At 44.9% G+C, this 15579-nt stretch overlaps 8 protein-coding genes across 8 annotated transcripts; 2 read left to right on the forward strand and 6 right to left on the reverse strand.

Moving 5' to 3' along the window:
* Window positions 1-92: 92 nt before the first annotated feature.
* Window positions 93-2331, forward strand: OGAPODRAFT_16118 (uncharacterized protein). The gene has a single exon (XM_018354192.1). The coding sequence runs from the start codon at window positions 97-99 to the stop codon at window positions 1762-1764; it is 1668 nt and encodes a 555-aa protein (XP_018211328.1). The 5' UTR covers window positions 93-96; the 3' UTR covers window positions 1765-2331.
* OGAPODRAFT_42893 (uncharacterized protein) lies at window positions 1799-2314 on the reverse strand (the record flags this gene model as incomplete). The annotated part of the gene is made up of 1 exon (XM_018355443.1): window positions 1799-2314. A coding segment is annotated over one exon (516 nt), but the record flags the coding sequence as incomplete, so codon positions are not given.
* A 73-nt stretch (window positions 2332-2404) lies between the features above and the next one.
* Window positions 2405-3782, forward strand: OGAPODRAFT_93404 (uncharacterized protein; the record flags this gene model as incomplete). Its single annotated transcript, XM_018357334.1, has 1 exon — window positions 2405-3782. Exon 1 carries the CDS (start codon window positions 2478-2480, stop codon window positions 3780-3782), a length of 1305 nt encoding a protein of 434 aa, XP_018211330.1. The 5' UTR covers window positions 2405-2477.
* OGAPODRAFT_75975 (uncharacterized protein) lies at window positions 3780-5735 on the reverse strand (the record flags this gene model as incomplete). The annotated part of the gene is made up of 1 exon (XM_018356109.1): window positions 3780-5735. The coding sequence occupies one exon, from the start codon at window positions 5733-5735 to the stop codon at window positions 3864-3866; it is 1872 nt and encodes a 623-aa protein (XP_018211331.1). The 3' UTR covers window positions 3780-3863.
* Window positions 5736-5783: 48 nt separating this feature from the next.
* OGAPODRAFT_16120 (uncharacterized protein) lies at window positions 5784-7672 on the reverse strand. Its single transcript, XM_018354193.1, is given in 2 exon segments — window positions 5784-7619; window positions 7638-7672. The coding sequence occupies 1 exon segment, from the start codon at window positions 7317-7319 to the stop codon at window positions 5883-5885; it is 1437 nt and encodes a 478-aa protein (XP_018211332.1). The 5' UTR covers window positions 7320-7619; window positions 7638-7672; the 3' UTR covers window positions 5784-5882.
* A 21-nt stretch (window positions 7673-7693) lies between these two features.
* On the reverse strand, window positions 7694-10105 carry OGAPODRAFT_16121 (uncharacterized protein). Its single transcript, XM_018354194.1, has one exon. The coding sequence runs from the start codon at window positions 9895-9897 to the stop codon at window positions 7717-7719; it is 2181 nt and encodes a 726-aa protein (XP_018211333.1). The 5' UTR covers window positions 9898-10105; the 3' UTR covers window positions 7694-7716.
* Window positions 10106-10138: 33 nt separating this feature from the next.
* Window positions 10139-12508, reverse strand: OGAPODRAFT_7687 (uncharacterized protein; the record flags this gene model as incomplete). Its single annotated transcript, XM_018356240.1, has 1 exon — window positions 10139-12508. One exon carries the CDS (start codon window positions 12506-12508, stop codon window positions 10139-10141), a length of 2370 nt encoding a protein of 789 aa, XP_018211334.1.
* Window positions 12509-12942: 434 nt separating this feature from the next.
* Window positions 12943-14919, reverse strand: OGAPODRAFT_41952 (uncharacterized protein; the record flags this gene model as incomplete). The annotated part of the gene is made up of 2 exons (XM_018355428.1): window positions 12943-13142; window positions 13248-14919. Coding segments are annotated over 2 exons (1872 nt in total), but the record flags the coding sequence as incomplete, so codon positions are not given.
* Window positions 14920-15579: the final 660 nt, after the last annotated feature.

Raw genomic sequence — 15579 nt, forward strand, 5'->3', positions numbered from 1 at the left:
ATTATAATGCAAAAACCTCGTTACCCGGCCTTTAAAGAATATACGGGGTCACATATATGCGAGACATAACACCTTATATACTTGTATTGTCAGTGTATGTCGATAGTACGGTATAACGACAAGCTATTGAGCGTTGTTCACCATAATAAATCGCTGAACTCGGTTGTGATATACAATTCTGAGACTGAGAACCTGGAGCTTGTCAAGCTGGACCACGATGAATCTAATGGTTCTCACAGCAGAAGGCGTAGGTCTATTCCGTCTCAATTCGAGTTTGTTTGTCCCGACTGCGGCTACCAATGCAATATCAACCCGCCCTCTTCGAATGAGTCTCCTCGAAGGTCGTCAGGGTCTGATTTTCTACGAAATGATTATTTCAGGCTCCTAGCTCGAGCAGACTCCGGAAACGAATCCAACAAGGAGCTGATATCTACGTTAATTCACCAGGCTCATCCTGCTGATATAGACCAGATACCTGTGGAGCTGATCAACCAGGGCTATTTCAAGAAGTTTTTCTCTGTTTTGGGAGATCTAGGAAACGGGTCTAACGGCAAAGTGCTCAAAGTTGAGCATAAACTTTTCAATCTGCAACTGGGGATTTTTGCCCTGAAGAAAATAGCCATTGGCAATCATTTCGGGAACTTAGTACGGATCTTGAATGAAGTCAAGTTTCTTTACAGTCTTACAGAGTCATCCAATACCACTAATGCCAACATCATAAAATATAATCACGTGTGGCTTGAGGTCGATCAAATCAGCAGTTTCGGACCGCAGGTTCCTGTTGTGTTCATTTTGTTTGAGTACTGCGATGGAGGCACACTCGAGCAGTTTATAGAGCACCTTTTGCAGCCTAAATTTGACATCAAGCTGGAGAAAATGCGTCGTCGCATGAAAAAAAAGGGAATAAAGGGAGCAGTCACGGACCGGCGCTACCTCAATAACTTTGAAATCTACAAGATCTTCAAAGATGTCCTTAATGGACTGCATCACTTGCATGAGCAAAAGACCCTTCACAGAGATCTTAAGCCCTCAAACTGTTTGTTTAAAACTAAGTTTCCAGACGACTACCAGCCGATCGACTCTGTCGACGATCTAGGACAGATCCCAAATCTTGTGGTTAGCGATTTCGGCGAGTCAATCATGGAAAACTCGAAACGAAACTCCACAGGATGCACAGGTACACTAGAGTTCTGTGCTCCAGAATTGTTTGAGGAGGTCGATCCAGGACAGCTGCATGACTTTTCCTATTACTCAGATGTTTACTCATTAGGAATGATACTATATTACATATGTTTTGGAAAGCTGCCATTCAAGTCTTCTGACCAAAACGCGATTCGTGAGGAAATTGTGAGTTGCAATCTGTTTGAAGACATGGACAAATTGCGCAGAGGCGAGTTGTTGCCAGATTATCTGCGCTTGATAAGACTGATGTGTGACCCTGACGCCAAAAGTCGGCCAACCTGCGAGCAGGTAATGTTACAGATGGAACATATCCATAACAAGCTTGCCAAGCAAAGCTACAAGAAGTTTGCTTTGGCAAGAACGTTATGGCAAACTGGCCTAAACATAGCTCAAATTCTGCTCAACATCTGGCTGTGTCCATATCCGGCGCTGAATAATCTCCAGTTTGTCTTGGTGGGAGTGCTGATATCCCAAAAGAAGGTTCGATATCTGATGTGGGTCGAAATCTCACTCACAATTCTGTTTCTTGCTCTCAGCATTGACAGCTACTGGGCTGCTGTTTTTTCAAGCTCAGATCAATAATTCCATTGTTTTCTGCCGAGAATTCATGAAATAGCTCATCGTCAACACTATCAACAACATACTCAAAAAGTTCAGCCAGGCCAACATTCTCTTTCGCACTCACCTTGAAATATTTGGAGATCTCGGGGTTAACATTGAGAAACTGGCGTATTTCGTCTTCAAAAGCACATCCTTCACTCTTCACAAGATCACATTTGTTACCCACAAGCACAAGCTTGAGAGAAGAGTTGTTGTCATTCTTGTAAGTTTCCAAATCTCTTATCCAATATTCAGCCTTCCTGAAACTATCTATACTAGTCATATCAAACACAATAAATGCCATATTTGAATTCCTGTAGTACAGGGGAGTGAGATTGTGAAACCTCTCCTGTCCAGCGGTATCCCAAATCTGCAGATTAACCATCTTGTCGCCGTTGTCTTTGCTGACCTTTTTGGACACAAAAGCGGCACCAACAGTGGAGGCCTTTGTGTCGTCAAATGTGCCGTTTTGTACGCGTTGTAGTATTGACGACTTTCCTACAGATGATTCCCCAAGCAGTACCAGCTTGAAATCAGCGCTGAGTCGCGGGCTCGCGACATCGAAGTCCATATGAGGAATAACGGTTGTCATTCAATAGATAAGATTTTTATCTGCCAGTCAGGAAGTTTACATAAGCCACGAGGATTTATTTAGGGGAAAGAAAAGGGAATATTCTTTATCTAACGACAGTGACATGGCTCCGTTTTGTAAATTCACCTTGGACCTTAAACCGTCTGAAGGGCTTGGATTTATTGAATTGGGCAGGACTCTTTATCAGATATTCTTGTTACTTCGTGAGCATGGTATGCACAATGACATTCGCTTTATCTATGCCAACGATTCAAAAACTACAATTCTTCAGCTGACCAAGTTGAATATCAACCTCGTGTTTGATGCATGCAGTCAGGTTTTGCTGCTTATTGAAATAAACCAAGTGGGCAATTATGGAGTTGAGTACAAATATAAAGGTGAATCTATGTCTTCCTTTCATTTCAAGCATATATACAACAAGATATTCGGTCCGACGTATCCGGGAACTAAAGATGAAGCGTCAAAGAGCTACCGACTCTCATATCCAGGCATTGCGTTTTTGTTCAATATCGAGGGTGTGGCTCTGAATCAAGGCAGCGACGACCTGATTAGGACTCTTAATAACAACAACTATGATATTAATTGCTATTCCATCGCCATCTTCAAAGGAGATAGCTGGCACGAGGGTGCTCAGAAAATTCGGGATGTTATCGAGGATACTAATATGACTAGCAAAGTCCGTCATTTATCTGAACTGTTCCCGTCAAGTCATGCTCCTCAAAACACCATGGGCTACGCGTCCATTGATTTGCAGGCGAGACCCAGCGTGTCAATCCCCGAATATGCCCAGGTTACTCTTGTTATTGGAGTTTCTACTATGCAGGAGATTACATCCAAATTGGGGCCCCCAGACGATACCCTGCTAAAATACAGAGAGATCACCAGCTATGGCTCTAAGGGAATCAAAATATACAAAATCCATAATTACTTCCGGTACGGACTGGATTTAATTTATGTGCTTGACGAGATAAAGAATGGGTCAAGTATCCTCGCAAAGATTACAATACATTGCAATGTCGAGAACTCTCTAGAGTTTTTGAAATATGAGAAACTTAATTTCAAGATTGAATCCCTGACCTCAACGGACACAGTGTACAGCCATCAACCATTTGACGAAATCCAGAAGCTTTTACCCCGTGAGTTGAAAAACAAGTTTGTGTTTTTAAACAGGAAAGAGTATGAGATCAACTCTTTCAGTATAAATTCTGATAATGCCTTTGAAGTTATCGATTACGAGGACAATTTTGACAGCAGCACGTCCGTAGAGAACGAGAGTACATCCAGCACGAACGCAGAAGAAAACGAAGAATACAAGAACTGGGGATTAACAAAGCTTTTTGGATATGGCAGGTGTCTCTTTGAAATCCTCATTGATGGCAACAGGATTAGCTCCATCACAATAGTTTAATTTGTTCTTCACATTATCCTTGGTATATATCATTATTAATAAGTCATATAAAATCCCTAATTATATCCGTATTCTTCCCACCTAGTATGCGTAGCCGATATAAGAGTCGATCGCGACGTTTCTATTAAATAGGGCGATTTCAGGAAGTTCGATGTCCGTTCTGATATTTGGCATCTGCTGGAAAATCTGAGAGTAATTGTAATTAAGCCTGATATCTTTGTACATGTAGTTCTTGAAGTTTGCCAACGATATGAAGTATGGGGCACACAGTTTCCAAAGTTTGAAGTAAATATCAATTCGGGAGTTTGGATCACTGAAAGTGTACAACTGTTGAGAATTGATTGTAGCGTCTCTCAGTGCGATCCAGTCTGCATGAGCAATATACTTCATTCCAGTGGAGGCATTCAAGCTGAGTAACTGTCTGAATAATATTAAAATCTGCTCAGCACCAATGTCAACCGTACCGCATGCCTTCAGACAACATCTGTAAAAGACGTTCGTTTTTGAAAAGTTATTGTCCTGTGCTATTTTGAAGATGTATTCTAAAGTGCGAGCATTGCGCCAAATGGTACTTTTGGAGAGCAACACGTTAATAAAAGGCTCGTCAATCTGCCTTATCGATGTGTAGTCAGCAATGAGCTGTTGCAACTCGAGGAAAACCGGCTCAGAAAATTCCGGATTCTTGGCAAAAAAGATCGATAAGAACGAGTCATTCAAGGATGATGAGACAGAGGAGTTCGAAGTCTTTTTTGTTTCGTAGTCCTTCCATGTTGTGAGCCAGATACTTTTGACTCTCTCAAAATCCTGGGTCACCTCCCAGGTGTTGGCGAGGTACTTCTTCACAAAATTCAGTTGGAGAGGCGTCAAATAAGGCATACTTTCATTAACGGCATCTTTGAAAAACACATCTGCAGTATCAATATCTTTGCTGAAGCCGATAAATGATAAGTGAGCCATCGTCATATAGCTCTTCACATTGATAGGAGGTTCGATACCTTTGGAAATAAACCTCGAATAGACGTCGGAAGACAGCTGTTGAAAAATATTCAGTGCATCCTGAGTACGTCCCTTGAACAGGCAAACCCTGATCATGCCCACTTGCAATTCGTTGTGCAGTTTTTCATTTCGGCCTTTGCCCGCCTTAATCTTCTCGTACATGCTCCAAACCTCCTCGAAATTAAAGTCGCCACTCTCGACCAAGAACGGAAAAATCGATCCCAAGACAGGCTCAGAAGTGAACAAATGGTATAGCTTTGGGTTGCTCTTACCAGTCTCCCAAATATGAACAGCTTCAAAGGTAAAGCCCAGATCCTTGTAAGCCTTGAATAAATGGGTCAGGCCATGAGCATTCAAGGTAATGGAGCCGTCGAGTAAGTTGTAAGAAACTTCTCTAATGGCACATGTAAGAAGGTAGTGAATATTCTTGATCGGGTTCGTGGAATCTTTGTCCAAGTTCTTCTTGAGCTTCGAAAGTTCAAGTCTATGGATTCTCAGTCCGTTTCTAAGCAACGAGACAAACTCGCCCATTCTCTTCTCGTCCAGCTCCCCGGTGTGAACGAGAGACCGGTACAAGGGGATGATTCTTTTAACAGCTGCCCAAAAATTGTCAACCCCACCGCTTATGCGGCCGGTAGCCAAATCGTAAGTGGAGTTTTGCAACAAGCACTGGTCAAACGCAAGCAGATCCCGATGAGTATTCGAATCTTCCGGAGTATATGAACGCCAGCTGTTGTTAGAAAGCTCGGGAGGAGCCACGGTGTAATTCCCCACGTTTCTCTGTTGGTGTGGGATAACAGTGGAATTATATTTCTTGGAGCTAAACGACTGGCCCGAGCCCTGTTGCTCGACAAGACTATTCAAGAGTCTTGTCTGAGGTGTTGGCTGATGCTGTAAGGCTTTGGTCGACACCCTTTGTCCCTGCTTAAGGGAATTAGAGGTGAGCGATCTAAACATGTTGCTGAAAATAAGATGCACAAGATTTGATGTTGTATTTATTCGCCCCCAGATCACGCTATAATTTTTTTACATAGCTCGTATCGGAAATTACTGGCTCGAGGTGTCTGCGCCCGAAAAGTTACGATCTAAATGTTGGCAAATATTTCAGCCCCTACCGCCTTTTCTCTTAACTTTGTAGCCGCGCTTCGCCCCATTCTGACCAAATGAGTCAAAGTGGAAATTAAATCCGAATGGTTCCCCTTGAAAGAAGGCGCCGCCGCCTGCATTAGGGGGCCGAAAATGTTGACCTGCAAAGCCCTGCCCATGGCTTGCACTTGATTGCTGGTCGTATTGTTGTTTCGATTCCGCATCCGACAGAATCTCGTAGGCGTTGTTGATCTCCGCCACCTTCTGCTCAATTTCCTCCTGCGAAAGGTTGGAATTTTTCATCTTATCTGGATGATTCTGCTTCATTTTCTCTCTGTATGCTTTCCTAATTTCTGCATCATCAGCAGTTTTTGAGACTCCCAACACTTTATAAGGATCCATGCCATCCGGAGCTTTTTGTGGAGGCGGCTGTTGATTCTGCTGGTACTGATGGTGATGCTGATACTGTTGGTACTGCTGGTACTGCTTTTGTTGCTGCTGCCTGGCCCGCTGTCTCTGCTCATTCTCCCTGAACTTGAGCAGCTGTTCGTTTCTCTGTTTCCATAACGAGCTCTCTTTGAACCCGCCACGCATGGCATCCAGCTTGTGCTTTGCCTCGGCGTACTTTTTTTTGCGCAGCAACTTGTCGACTTCCCCAAGCTGTTCCGGTAGAATTTCGTCCTTGTAGTCTAGCTTATTTTTGTACGGCTTTCCTGTGCGAATACAAGACTCCTTGGCCATACGAACAAGTTCGTGGAGGAACGGCGAGTGATCCAGGATTTCCTGCTTCGAAAACCCAAACCGTTCAAGCGCTTTCACAGTCAACTCCACCAGCGTATCCAGATTCGTACGGTGTTTGGAAATATCAACACCCAGCAAATACTCCTGACCCCGCATCTTGATTTTACCAAATATCAGCTCATGCAATTGCCTCCACACATCCTCCGATGGCTCCAAGTCCTCCAAACGCTTCAAATCTCCCTCGTCTAAATATAGATACGAGTAATAAATGGAAATCTGCTCATACAAGTCGAACAATTTGCTCATTTTGACCGTCATCTTAGTCCGCTCACGACATTCCTTAAAATCATTGTCGTACTTGAGACAAGTTTTCAACACTTTGGAGCAGCTGCTGATGTCCATGGCCTTGCCGAAAAATTGTAAATCAAAGAGATCCACATAGTTTTCGAGAGACCTATCGTTGTTGACGAGTACACCATATTGATCCGCTAGAAGCTGAACCTTCTGTGTGAAATCTAATTTGGATTTTTTCAAGCAGTCAGTAATTATGGCTCTAACCCGCATGTTCATTGGGGAGATGTTGATGAGCTCCTGTGCCTTTTCTATGCTTTCTGTGTATCTTTTCTTGTTGTGTAATGTCACCACAGCCTGCTCCATTTGCTTGTAGTCATCGACATTGAATCCTCGCGCCTCTGCCTCATCGTACTCGCCCATCTCGATACACAATTCTCGTAGTCGGTCTAAACAACCTTGGTGATTCGGATTGACATCAAGACAGTATTCGAAATCCTGCAAAGCCAGTTTGTCTCGCTTAAGAGAGAAGTTGACGAGTCCATGCTTATACAACACATTGGATATCGTAGGATCTTGCGGATCAGTTTTTCGAAGATCGTTTAATAAGGCGTCGTATTCGTGAAGGATTTGAAGCGAAGCACCTTCGGTCAAAAATCGCTGATCTACCTCCTCTAGTGAGACGCCCAACACCAGTGTCAATAGACACGTAAAACTGAACACACAGCGTGACCTCATGTATGATATAGGTTGATAAGCTATTCTCAATATTATTATTTTTTCGTATTATTTTTTCTTTTATATTCTATTATTATACAATCTACCAATCACTAGCATATCGGGTGAACTTAGATGGAAGGCTCACCATAGAACGATTACTGCGGCCCCTCACGGGATCCGTGTTAGGCCGATGTCCAAAATGAAAGCTTCTGATGGACTTGGTCGTGAGTCTCATATCAGACCGATCTCTCCTAAGCAGGCGCAGATAGTAAGCAGATCCCAAACCTGCAGCACACACCACGAAAACAATAAATCCTATAATGCCGCCAAACCAATGGTAATTTTCGACATCCTGTCCGGGAACCCTGACATTCATTCCAAAAAGACCCGTCACCAAGTTCAAAGGCACAAGAATGGTACCCAACAAAGTCACCTTCGAGAGCAGCTCAGTTACCTTATTGTTAGAGTAGAAGGATTCAACTTGCAATTGGGCCAGGTAATTGGAATGAGAGCGACTGAAAATCTTTTCGTAGGATAACAGCGATTGAAACATGGTAATAATATGATCCTGAATATCACCCAAGAACAGAGCAATGTCTCCGCGTGGCTGTGCTGCGTTTTGCGAAGTCAAGGCTTCGTCCTGGCACCGTTTGGCAAACATCTTGATAACGTCGGCTTTGCCCTGTAACAACCTCATCAATGTCATGACCTTGCGTCTGCTCTCTCCGATTTTGAACAGCATTGTTCCAAATTCTCTTTCACGGGACAGGAACACAGAATCCTCAATGGCGTCTGCCTCGTACTCGATGGCATGGATTACAGGAGCAAATCCATCAGTGATGTCATCGATCAAGGCATAACAGAGCCAGTCGGGGCTCACATTGACATAATCTTTCAGCTGTCTCACTCTTCTTCTAACGTTTGCCGGATGAGATATAGGAGAGAAGTGGAACGTGAGTATACCATTGCGGAACACAACGATATACACATTGATAGGTTCAAGGAAATCTTCACTCTCGCTATCAGTCTCAAACGTATGGAAACAGACGAAATAGTAGTTCTTGAAAAGCTCCACTTTTTCACGGGTCTCCTGCATCCGGATATCTTCTGCAGTCAAGGGGTGAATGCCAAAAGCCTTGGCCAGCATTTTCATCTCATTGTCTGTCGGACAAACGCAATCCAGCCACCAAATTGCATCCTCCTTCTGGAATAGGCTTTGGAAAGGAGTTCCAGGAGGAACCAGGGAGGGAATATCTGGAGCGTGAATTGTCTCCTCGTCCTCAGACGAGAAAAAGCTAAATCTGTCTGGAGGAGCAGACTCCTTGGTAGGGAACTGTTTCTCAAAAGTGACACCGTTGCCTTCGCTGTCACTGCTATCAGTGACAGCGTAAGTGTCCTTGCTTCCCGAAGAATCCTTTTCATCAGGACGTGGAATATATTTCAGCGCTGCGGTGCTGAATTTTTCAGAACCAGTTGTCCTGGATGCGTAGTTGTCTTGTTTAAGATCCTCTTCTCTCTTCATGAAAGTCTCATTTTCTTCCCTCTGCTCTTTGATGAATTCCTCGATCTCGTCAAAGTCAATTCCACGGATGCGAATGTGTTCGGGGACCATCGGAAAACACACATCTTCCTCTGTCTCTTGCGAGTCATTGGAGGCATGCGAGTCTCTGTCGCTGTCATTGTCGCTGTCCTTTTCTTTGATGTTGCTATTACTAGGACGTCTTCTAGATCTGTCGCTTCTGGTGCTAGCCTTGGAGATAGTACGAGCGAGGTTGCTGTTGGAAGAAATGGTGATGTTCTTGTCCGTGTTTGGATGGTTGGCAGGTAACAAAATACCCCCAGAGAAGGATTCCTCGCGTGGCTTGATAAGCGATTTAACATGCTCACCAAACGAGCGGGAACGGGTAGACCGCCGGCGTTGCTGGACCGGAGGCATTTGAGAGGGAATCTTGATGGCGAAATCATCTTCGTCATCATCGACGGCTACCATTCTGTCCCTCAATTCACTAGAGTCCAGTAACTGGTCTGGCTTTCTTGCCACAGGCTCGTTTAGACCTGGTCTTTCCACAACGCTGGAGCGATGTGGCGCAACATGGGTGGGCCGTGAGCCCTCCGCGTGGTAATGTTTGGAATCTTGTTTAACTGGAAGAGTCATGTTCTGATGCCTGTGATCGTTCAAACGCGAATCACCACTAATGCTGGAATGCATGGACGCAACATCCTTAGAAGAGGTCACAGACATCGCTGGAGAATGGGATCTGGAAGAACCGCGGTCAGACATGTTGATATAATATTCTCTGATACGACTAGCTTATGGAGGCTCCTTTTTTGACATGCAGTATAAGCTTATCACCCGGAATTTCACAGTTGAAGATTTCGTATTCGCTGGCGGTCTTGGCCACTAGCTGTCAATGCTCATCTATTACCAAGTGCTGAATCTTTTCTTAAAATTTTTTTCTTGAGCGCACGTGGAAGAGAATGGCAGTTACACTACAAGGAGAAAATTTCATGGCTATTTATATCTAATACAAGTCCTCACTGTTTTTGATAGTGCATCCAGGCAAGTCTTTGCGCTCAACAAGCTTTCCAATGGTGTACACGGTTTCTCCAGCCTCCTTAAGGACCTTGATAACCTCTTCCACATTCTCTGGCTTCACAATGGCCACCATACCAATACCCATGTTCAAAGTCTTCAATATATCGTTGATTGGCACACCTCCGGTCTTTCCCAGCCACTTGAATATCTCAGGAACGTTCCAAGTGGTCATGTCAACCTCTGCACTCAAATTATCAGGGATTGCTCTTGGAATATTCTCAACAAGTCCTCCTCCAGTTATGTGAGCAAGTCCAAGAATGAGGCCCCTTCTGGTAGCAGGAAGCAGTTGCTTGACGTAAATTCTGGTTGGGATCAAAACCTCCTCGCCGATAGTCGATTTCGGGTTCCATGGTGCAGGGTCTGTGTAACTGTAGTCGGTAGTCTCAATGATCTTTCTGATCAGCGAGAATCCGTTTGAGTGCACACCATCTGAGGCAATTCCGAGAAGAACGTCACCGGCGTTCATCTTGTCCTTCTTGGGCAATATATTCTCTTTGAGAACTGCTCCGACGGCAGTTCCGTTGGTGTCGTAATGACCAGGTGCGTACATTCCAGGCATCTCACTGGTCTCGCCGCCAACAAGGGCACAGCCCGATAATTTGCAACCGTCAGCGACACCTTCCACAAAATCTGCCGCAACCTTGATATCCAAATGAGCGGTTGCAAAGTAGTCCAAGAACATCAGTGGTTCAGCACCCTGAACAACCAAGTCGTTGACATTCATTGCCACGAGGTCGATACCAACTGTGTTATGGATATCCATGATCTGGGCGACTCTAAGCTTCGTCCCAACACCGTCTGTAGCCGCCACAAGAAGAGTGTTGTTAATGTCCGTGTATCCTGCTCTCTGCAGGTCGAATAAACCTCCGAACCCGCCAATTTCCGAGTCCGCACCAGGTCTTTTGGTGGATTTGACGCTCTTTTTAATTTTCTCCACCAGTTGGTTTCCAGCATCAACAGAAACACCAGCATCCTCGTAAGTAAGCGACACCTTGTTTTTTGGCTTTTCCTTAAACGCACGATGAGCAATGTCAGTTCTGTTGTATTTATCCTTGAACGAGATATGGTCGACACCAACGTAGGCTTTCTTGACAGCCTCTTCCAAAGTGTCAGCAATGGCAGTTGCAGCAATTACACGGCCACCTGCAGTGACAACTTTGCCGTTCTCTTCTTTGGTACCGGCATGGAAGATAAACGTGTTTTCTGGCAACGGCTCCTTAACGGTGATCTCATCTCCCTTCCTATAAGACTCGGGATATCCACCAGCAGCAACAACAACGGTGGTGCTGTACTTGTCAGCGTGGACCTGGAAGTCGACACTATCAAGACGATGTTCAACAGTGGCCAACATCAGTTCTAGAAGATCAGACTTTAGTAACGGCAGCACAGTCTGGGTCTCCGGGTCCCCGAACCGCACATTGTATTCAAGGACTTTTGGATCACCATCAGGAGTCACCATGACACCAACGAACAAACATCCTACCATTGGGTAGCCGTCTTTTCTCATTCCGTCGATTGTTGGTTTCAAAATGTTCTTTCTGATCTTCTCCAGCAGCGATGGGGTGCCAATAGGGGCAGGAGAGTAGGCACCCATTCCTCCGGTATTGAGGCCAGTGTCTCCATCGCCTATACGTTTGTGATCTTGAGCAGGAGGAAGATCAACAAAGGAGTAGCCATCGCTGATACATAGAATGGACAGCTCGTCCCCCTCAAGGAATTCCTCGATGACAACTTCATCACCCGCAGAGCCAAATTGTTTGTTTACCATGATTTCTTTAATGGCCTCATAAGCTTCTTGTTTGTTAGCTGGGATCAAGACACCTTTCCCAGCTGCGATTCCTGAAGCTTTGATAACTAGGTTATGACTGGAATTGGCGATATACTGTTTGGCAGCCTCATAATCGGTAAAGTTCTCATACCTGGCAGTAGGAATGTTGTGCTTTTTCATGAAATCTTTAGAAAAGGTCTTGGATCCTTCCATTCTGGCAGCTTTTGCACTAGGGCCAAAAACTGGAATACCAGCCTTCTGAAACCACGTAGTGATGCCATCAACCAGTGGCTGCTCTGGGCCAGGTATAACAAGGCCAACGTTGTGCTTGGTGGCAAAGTCAACCAATGAACCAAAGTCAGAAGGGGAAGATCCGATAGGGACAGAGGTGACATTTTCAAGTTTCGAAAAGCCACCATTTCCAGGGGCGACAAATATGTGCTTGGCCCATGGCGATTGGGCCAGTTTCCACACCAGAGCATGTTCACGACCTCCGTTTCCCACGACAAGGACGTTAATTTTTTCCATAACAGCAGTAGAGCTAATTAAAAAATTTATCAACTAATTAATTTAATCTTGATTTTTTGACTTCTTCATATTTATCTATCGATGCGGAAAAAACTTTTTTTTTTCATTGCTTACATCCTCATTGTGCGAATGACAGACCCTGCAGGCTGTTTTTTCGGTTGCACTTTTGCTCTTCTGTAATTACCTCGAGAGCCGGGTTTACCAGATCGGCGCAGTCCTCCTCTTGATCCACCTGTCGATCCACCTCTGCGGTACGAACGGCCTCCTCTCTGACTTGAAGTCTTGCTTCGTGAAGCATTATTTGATTTCCGTGTAGTGTTTTGGCTTTCTGGATAGAACAGCTGCGAAAGTTGATTAACTACTTTGTGATCCTGCTGAGACGGGAGTGATGACGATACGACTTCTAGCTCAGGGCTCTTTGAGCCCAGCAAAGCATCTCGTTCTTGCCTTAGGGCCCCTAAAACGCGCTCAAACTTCTGGAAGTACTGTGTTTGGTTTTTCTCCATACCATCAAGCCTTTCGTACTCCGTTTTCGTAGTTGGCAATTTCATGGCCATGTCTTTCAATGTCGTATCTGACGCCATAGTCGAGTCTCTTGAATGATTCAGGTGCGTAGAGCACAGCGACCGGTGCTCTCGCAATTTCAGATAGCTTTTGTTAATGTGGTCGGCCAACTTGGGATCCAACTGCTCCACAGGGATTTTGCTGGCATTTGGAGGCCCAACAGCGAAAAACTTACTTGCAGAAAGGAATTGGGGGGCCTTATTCTCTTTATTAGCTGTTCCAGACAATGATGGCGTCTCCAATCGGGTAGTCTTGCTTCTGGTGAATGGTATAACCACTTTTTTGCCGCGAGAGAGCACATCGTTAGCTTTAGGCCCAAGGACAAGATAGTTCGTGGCAAAGCCAGCAGCGTTCATCACAGATTTCTCCTCTAGGAAGCCTTCCCTCAAGAGATGGAAGAACAATCGCTCGATTTCCATCTTGGGCAGTTCCCGACCATTTCCATGGTACTCGTTTAGATGTAATCCCGAGTTGACAATTTTAGCTGTTTTGGATCCTCTAAAAACGTCCTGACATTGGATTACAGTCAAGTTTTCGCCGTTGAGAGTCTTGACGAGATTTATCACATTTTTGGCAAACGCTGTCATGTCGCGGTGCTCGACTTCGAAGTTTTCGCCATTAATGCAGTTGTCACATTGCTTATGACAATCTTTGCGGTTGAAAGTTTCGTTGAAATATTGCAGCACCTGTTGACGACGACAATCTGTAGTGTTCTCGCAATACTGTGTCACCTGGCGTAATTTGTTCACGTGTTGTTCCTTGTTGAACCGGTCGAGCTCCTTGTCGCGCAGAATCATTCCTTGCAAAGTACGCGCATCTCTCATACTGTAGTACATGATGCAGTCAGAATGTTTTCCGTCTCTCCCTGCCCTTCCAGTCTCCTGGTAGTATCCCTCAAGATTACGAGGAAGAGTAAGGTGGATGACGAATCGAACATCGGGTTTATCGATTCCCATACCAAACGCAATGGTGGCACAGATTACCTGAATTTCGTTGGTCTGCCAGCCCAGCTGCACTCTTTGACGGTCGTCCTGGGTCATTCCTGCGTGGTAAAAGTCACATTTGATACCATAGTCCGCGAGTCGTGTTGCTGTTTGCTCACACGAGTTTTTCGAGTGACAGTAGATTATGCCCGTCATATTTTTATATTTGCGGTTGATCAGTTGTGCGATCTCTTCCACCACGGTCTTCTTCTTCGGTAGCACTTCGTAGAACAAGTTGGACCTGTTGAAACTCTGCTTGAAGAATTTCGGATGCTTCAGATTGAGATTGTGGATGATGTCCATCCGAACATGTTCGTTCGCTGTTGCCGTGAGGGCCATCATAGGAATTTCCGGATACTCGGTTTTGAAATAGCTCAGAGCTTTGTAGTCCGGACGGAAATCATGGCCCCAAGAGGAAACACAGTGAGCCTCGTCCACAACAACTCTTGCCAGCATCTTTTTCTTGTGAAGTGCGGCGATGGCATTTCTCACCATTCCGCTGGCACTGATCATTTCGGGAGATAAATACACCAGATCGAGAAACCCGTTGACAAAAAGGTCGAATGTCTGTTTCCTCTGCGAAGCAGAAGATTTTGAGTTGATCATTGCCGCTTTGATTTGGTTCTGTAGTAAATGATGCACCTGGTCTTGCATCAAGGAAATCAAAGGCGAAATAACGATAGTGGTACCGCTTGTGATTCCAGACTTGACAAGCGCGGGCAATTGGTAGCAAAGGGATTTTCCACCCCCTGTTGGCATCAGAACAAATACATCCTCTCCGCTCAATGTGGCATTTATGGCTTCAAGTTGATTTTCTCGGAAAGATGGCAGCTTGAAAGTATTTCTCAACACAGAGTACACTTCTGTAGTCCATTCAAACTTGCCCATAAACTTTTTGTACGCATCGGGATTCACATTTGTTAGCTCTTCAATATCAGAATCGGAATGCTGCGAGCTTTGCTGCTGTGGCTCTGACCTTTTCGACTGCTCATTGCGCCTATCGAAAATCTCATTCTCCGCGTCGCTGTCCCAAAATTGTTCGTCCTCTAGGTCTATAACGTCAATCTCTCGCTCCTCGTTCAGCTGTGTGAAATAGTCGTTCCCTGTCTCTTCTTCCGAAAACTCATCCTGCGGCGAGTCTAGAAGAATAGCGTTATCCTGAACAATTTCCATGTGTTCAATACCCTCCTCAACGTCTTCTATCTCTAACGAGCCCTGAATACCGCCAAGCTCGGTGGTGTCAATATCCTCTATGTCATCCTCTTTGTAGGACTCGTCGTCGCCGGAAATCTCGTCGTTCACAATGAACTGGTCCAGCTCTGCTTTTTCCTGTGTTGATATCACATCAGGCTCGTCACTGTCGCAATTGAAAGAATCTTCAATATCCAGTTGCAAGTTGTGCCGCTCCTCACGCTCAGAAATGGCTGTGGATGGTGCAGGGGGGACCTTGAATGATGGACTCGGAAAAGTGGACTGGTTGGTCGCATTTATGGTTGAAGGTGTCTGATTGATTTCTTCTCGTGT

Source organism: Ogataea polymorpha (assembly GCF_001664045.1).
Source record: "Ogataea polymorpha strain NCYC 495 leu1.1 chromosome Unknown OGAPOscaffold_3, whole genome shotgun sequence".
In the NCBI taxonomy this organism is placed as follows: domain Eukaryota; kingdom Fungi; phylum Ascomycota; class Pichiomycetes; order Pichiales; family Pichiaceae; genus Ogataea; species Ogataea polymorpha.

Bases quoted from the DNA above. Each gene is read 5' to 3' on its own strand.
- OGAPODRAFT_16118 (XM_018354192.1), top strand. From the start codon at position 97: ATGTCGATAGTACGGTATAACGACAAGCTATTGAGCGTTGTTCACCAT.
- OGAPODRAFT_16120 (XM_018354193.1), bottom strand. From the start codon at position 7,319: ATGGGCGAGTACGATGAGGCAGAGGCGCGAGGATTCAATGTCGATGAC.
- OGAPODRAFT_16121 (XM_018354194.1), bottom strand. From the start codon at position 9,897: ATGTCTGACCGCGGTTCTTCCAGATCCCATTCTCCAGCGATGTCTGTG.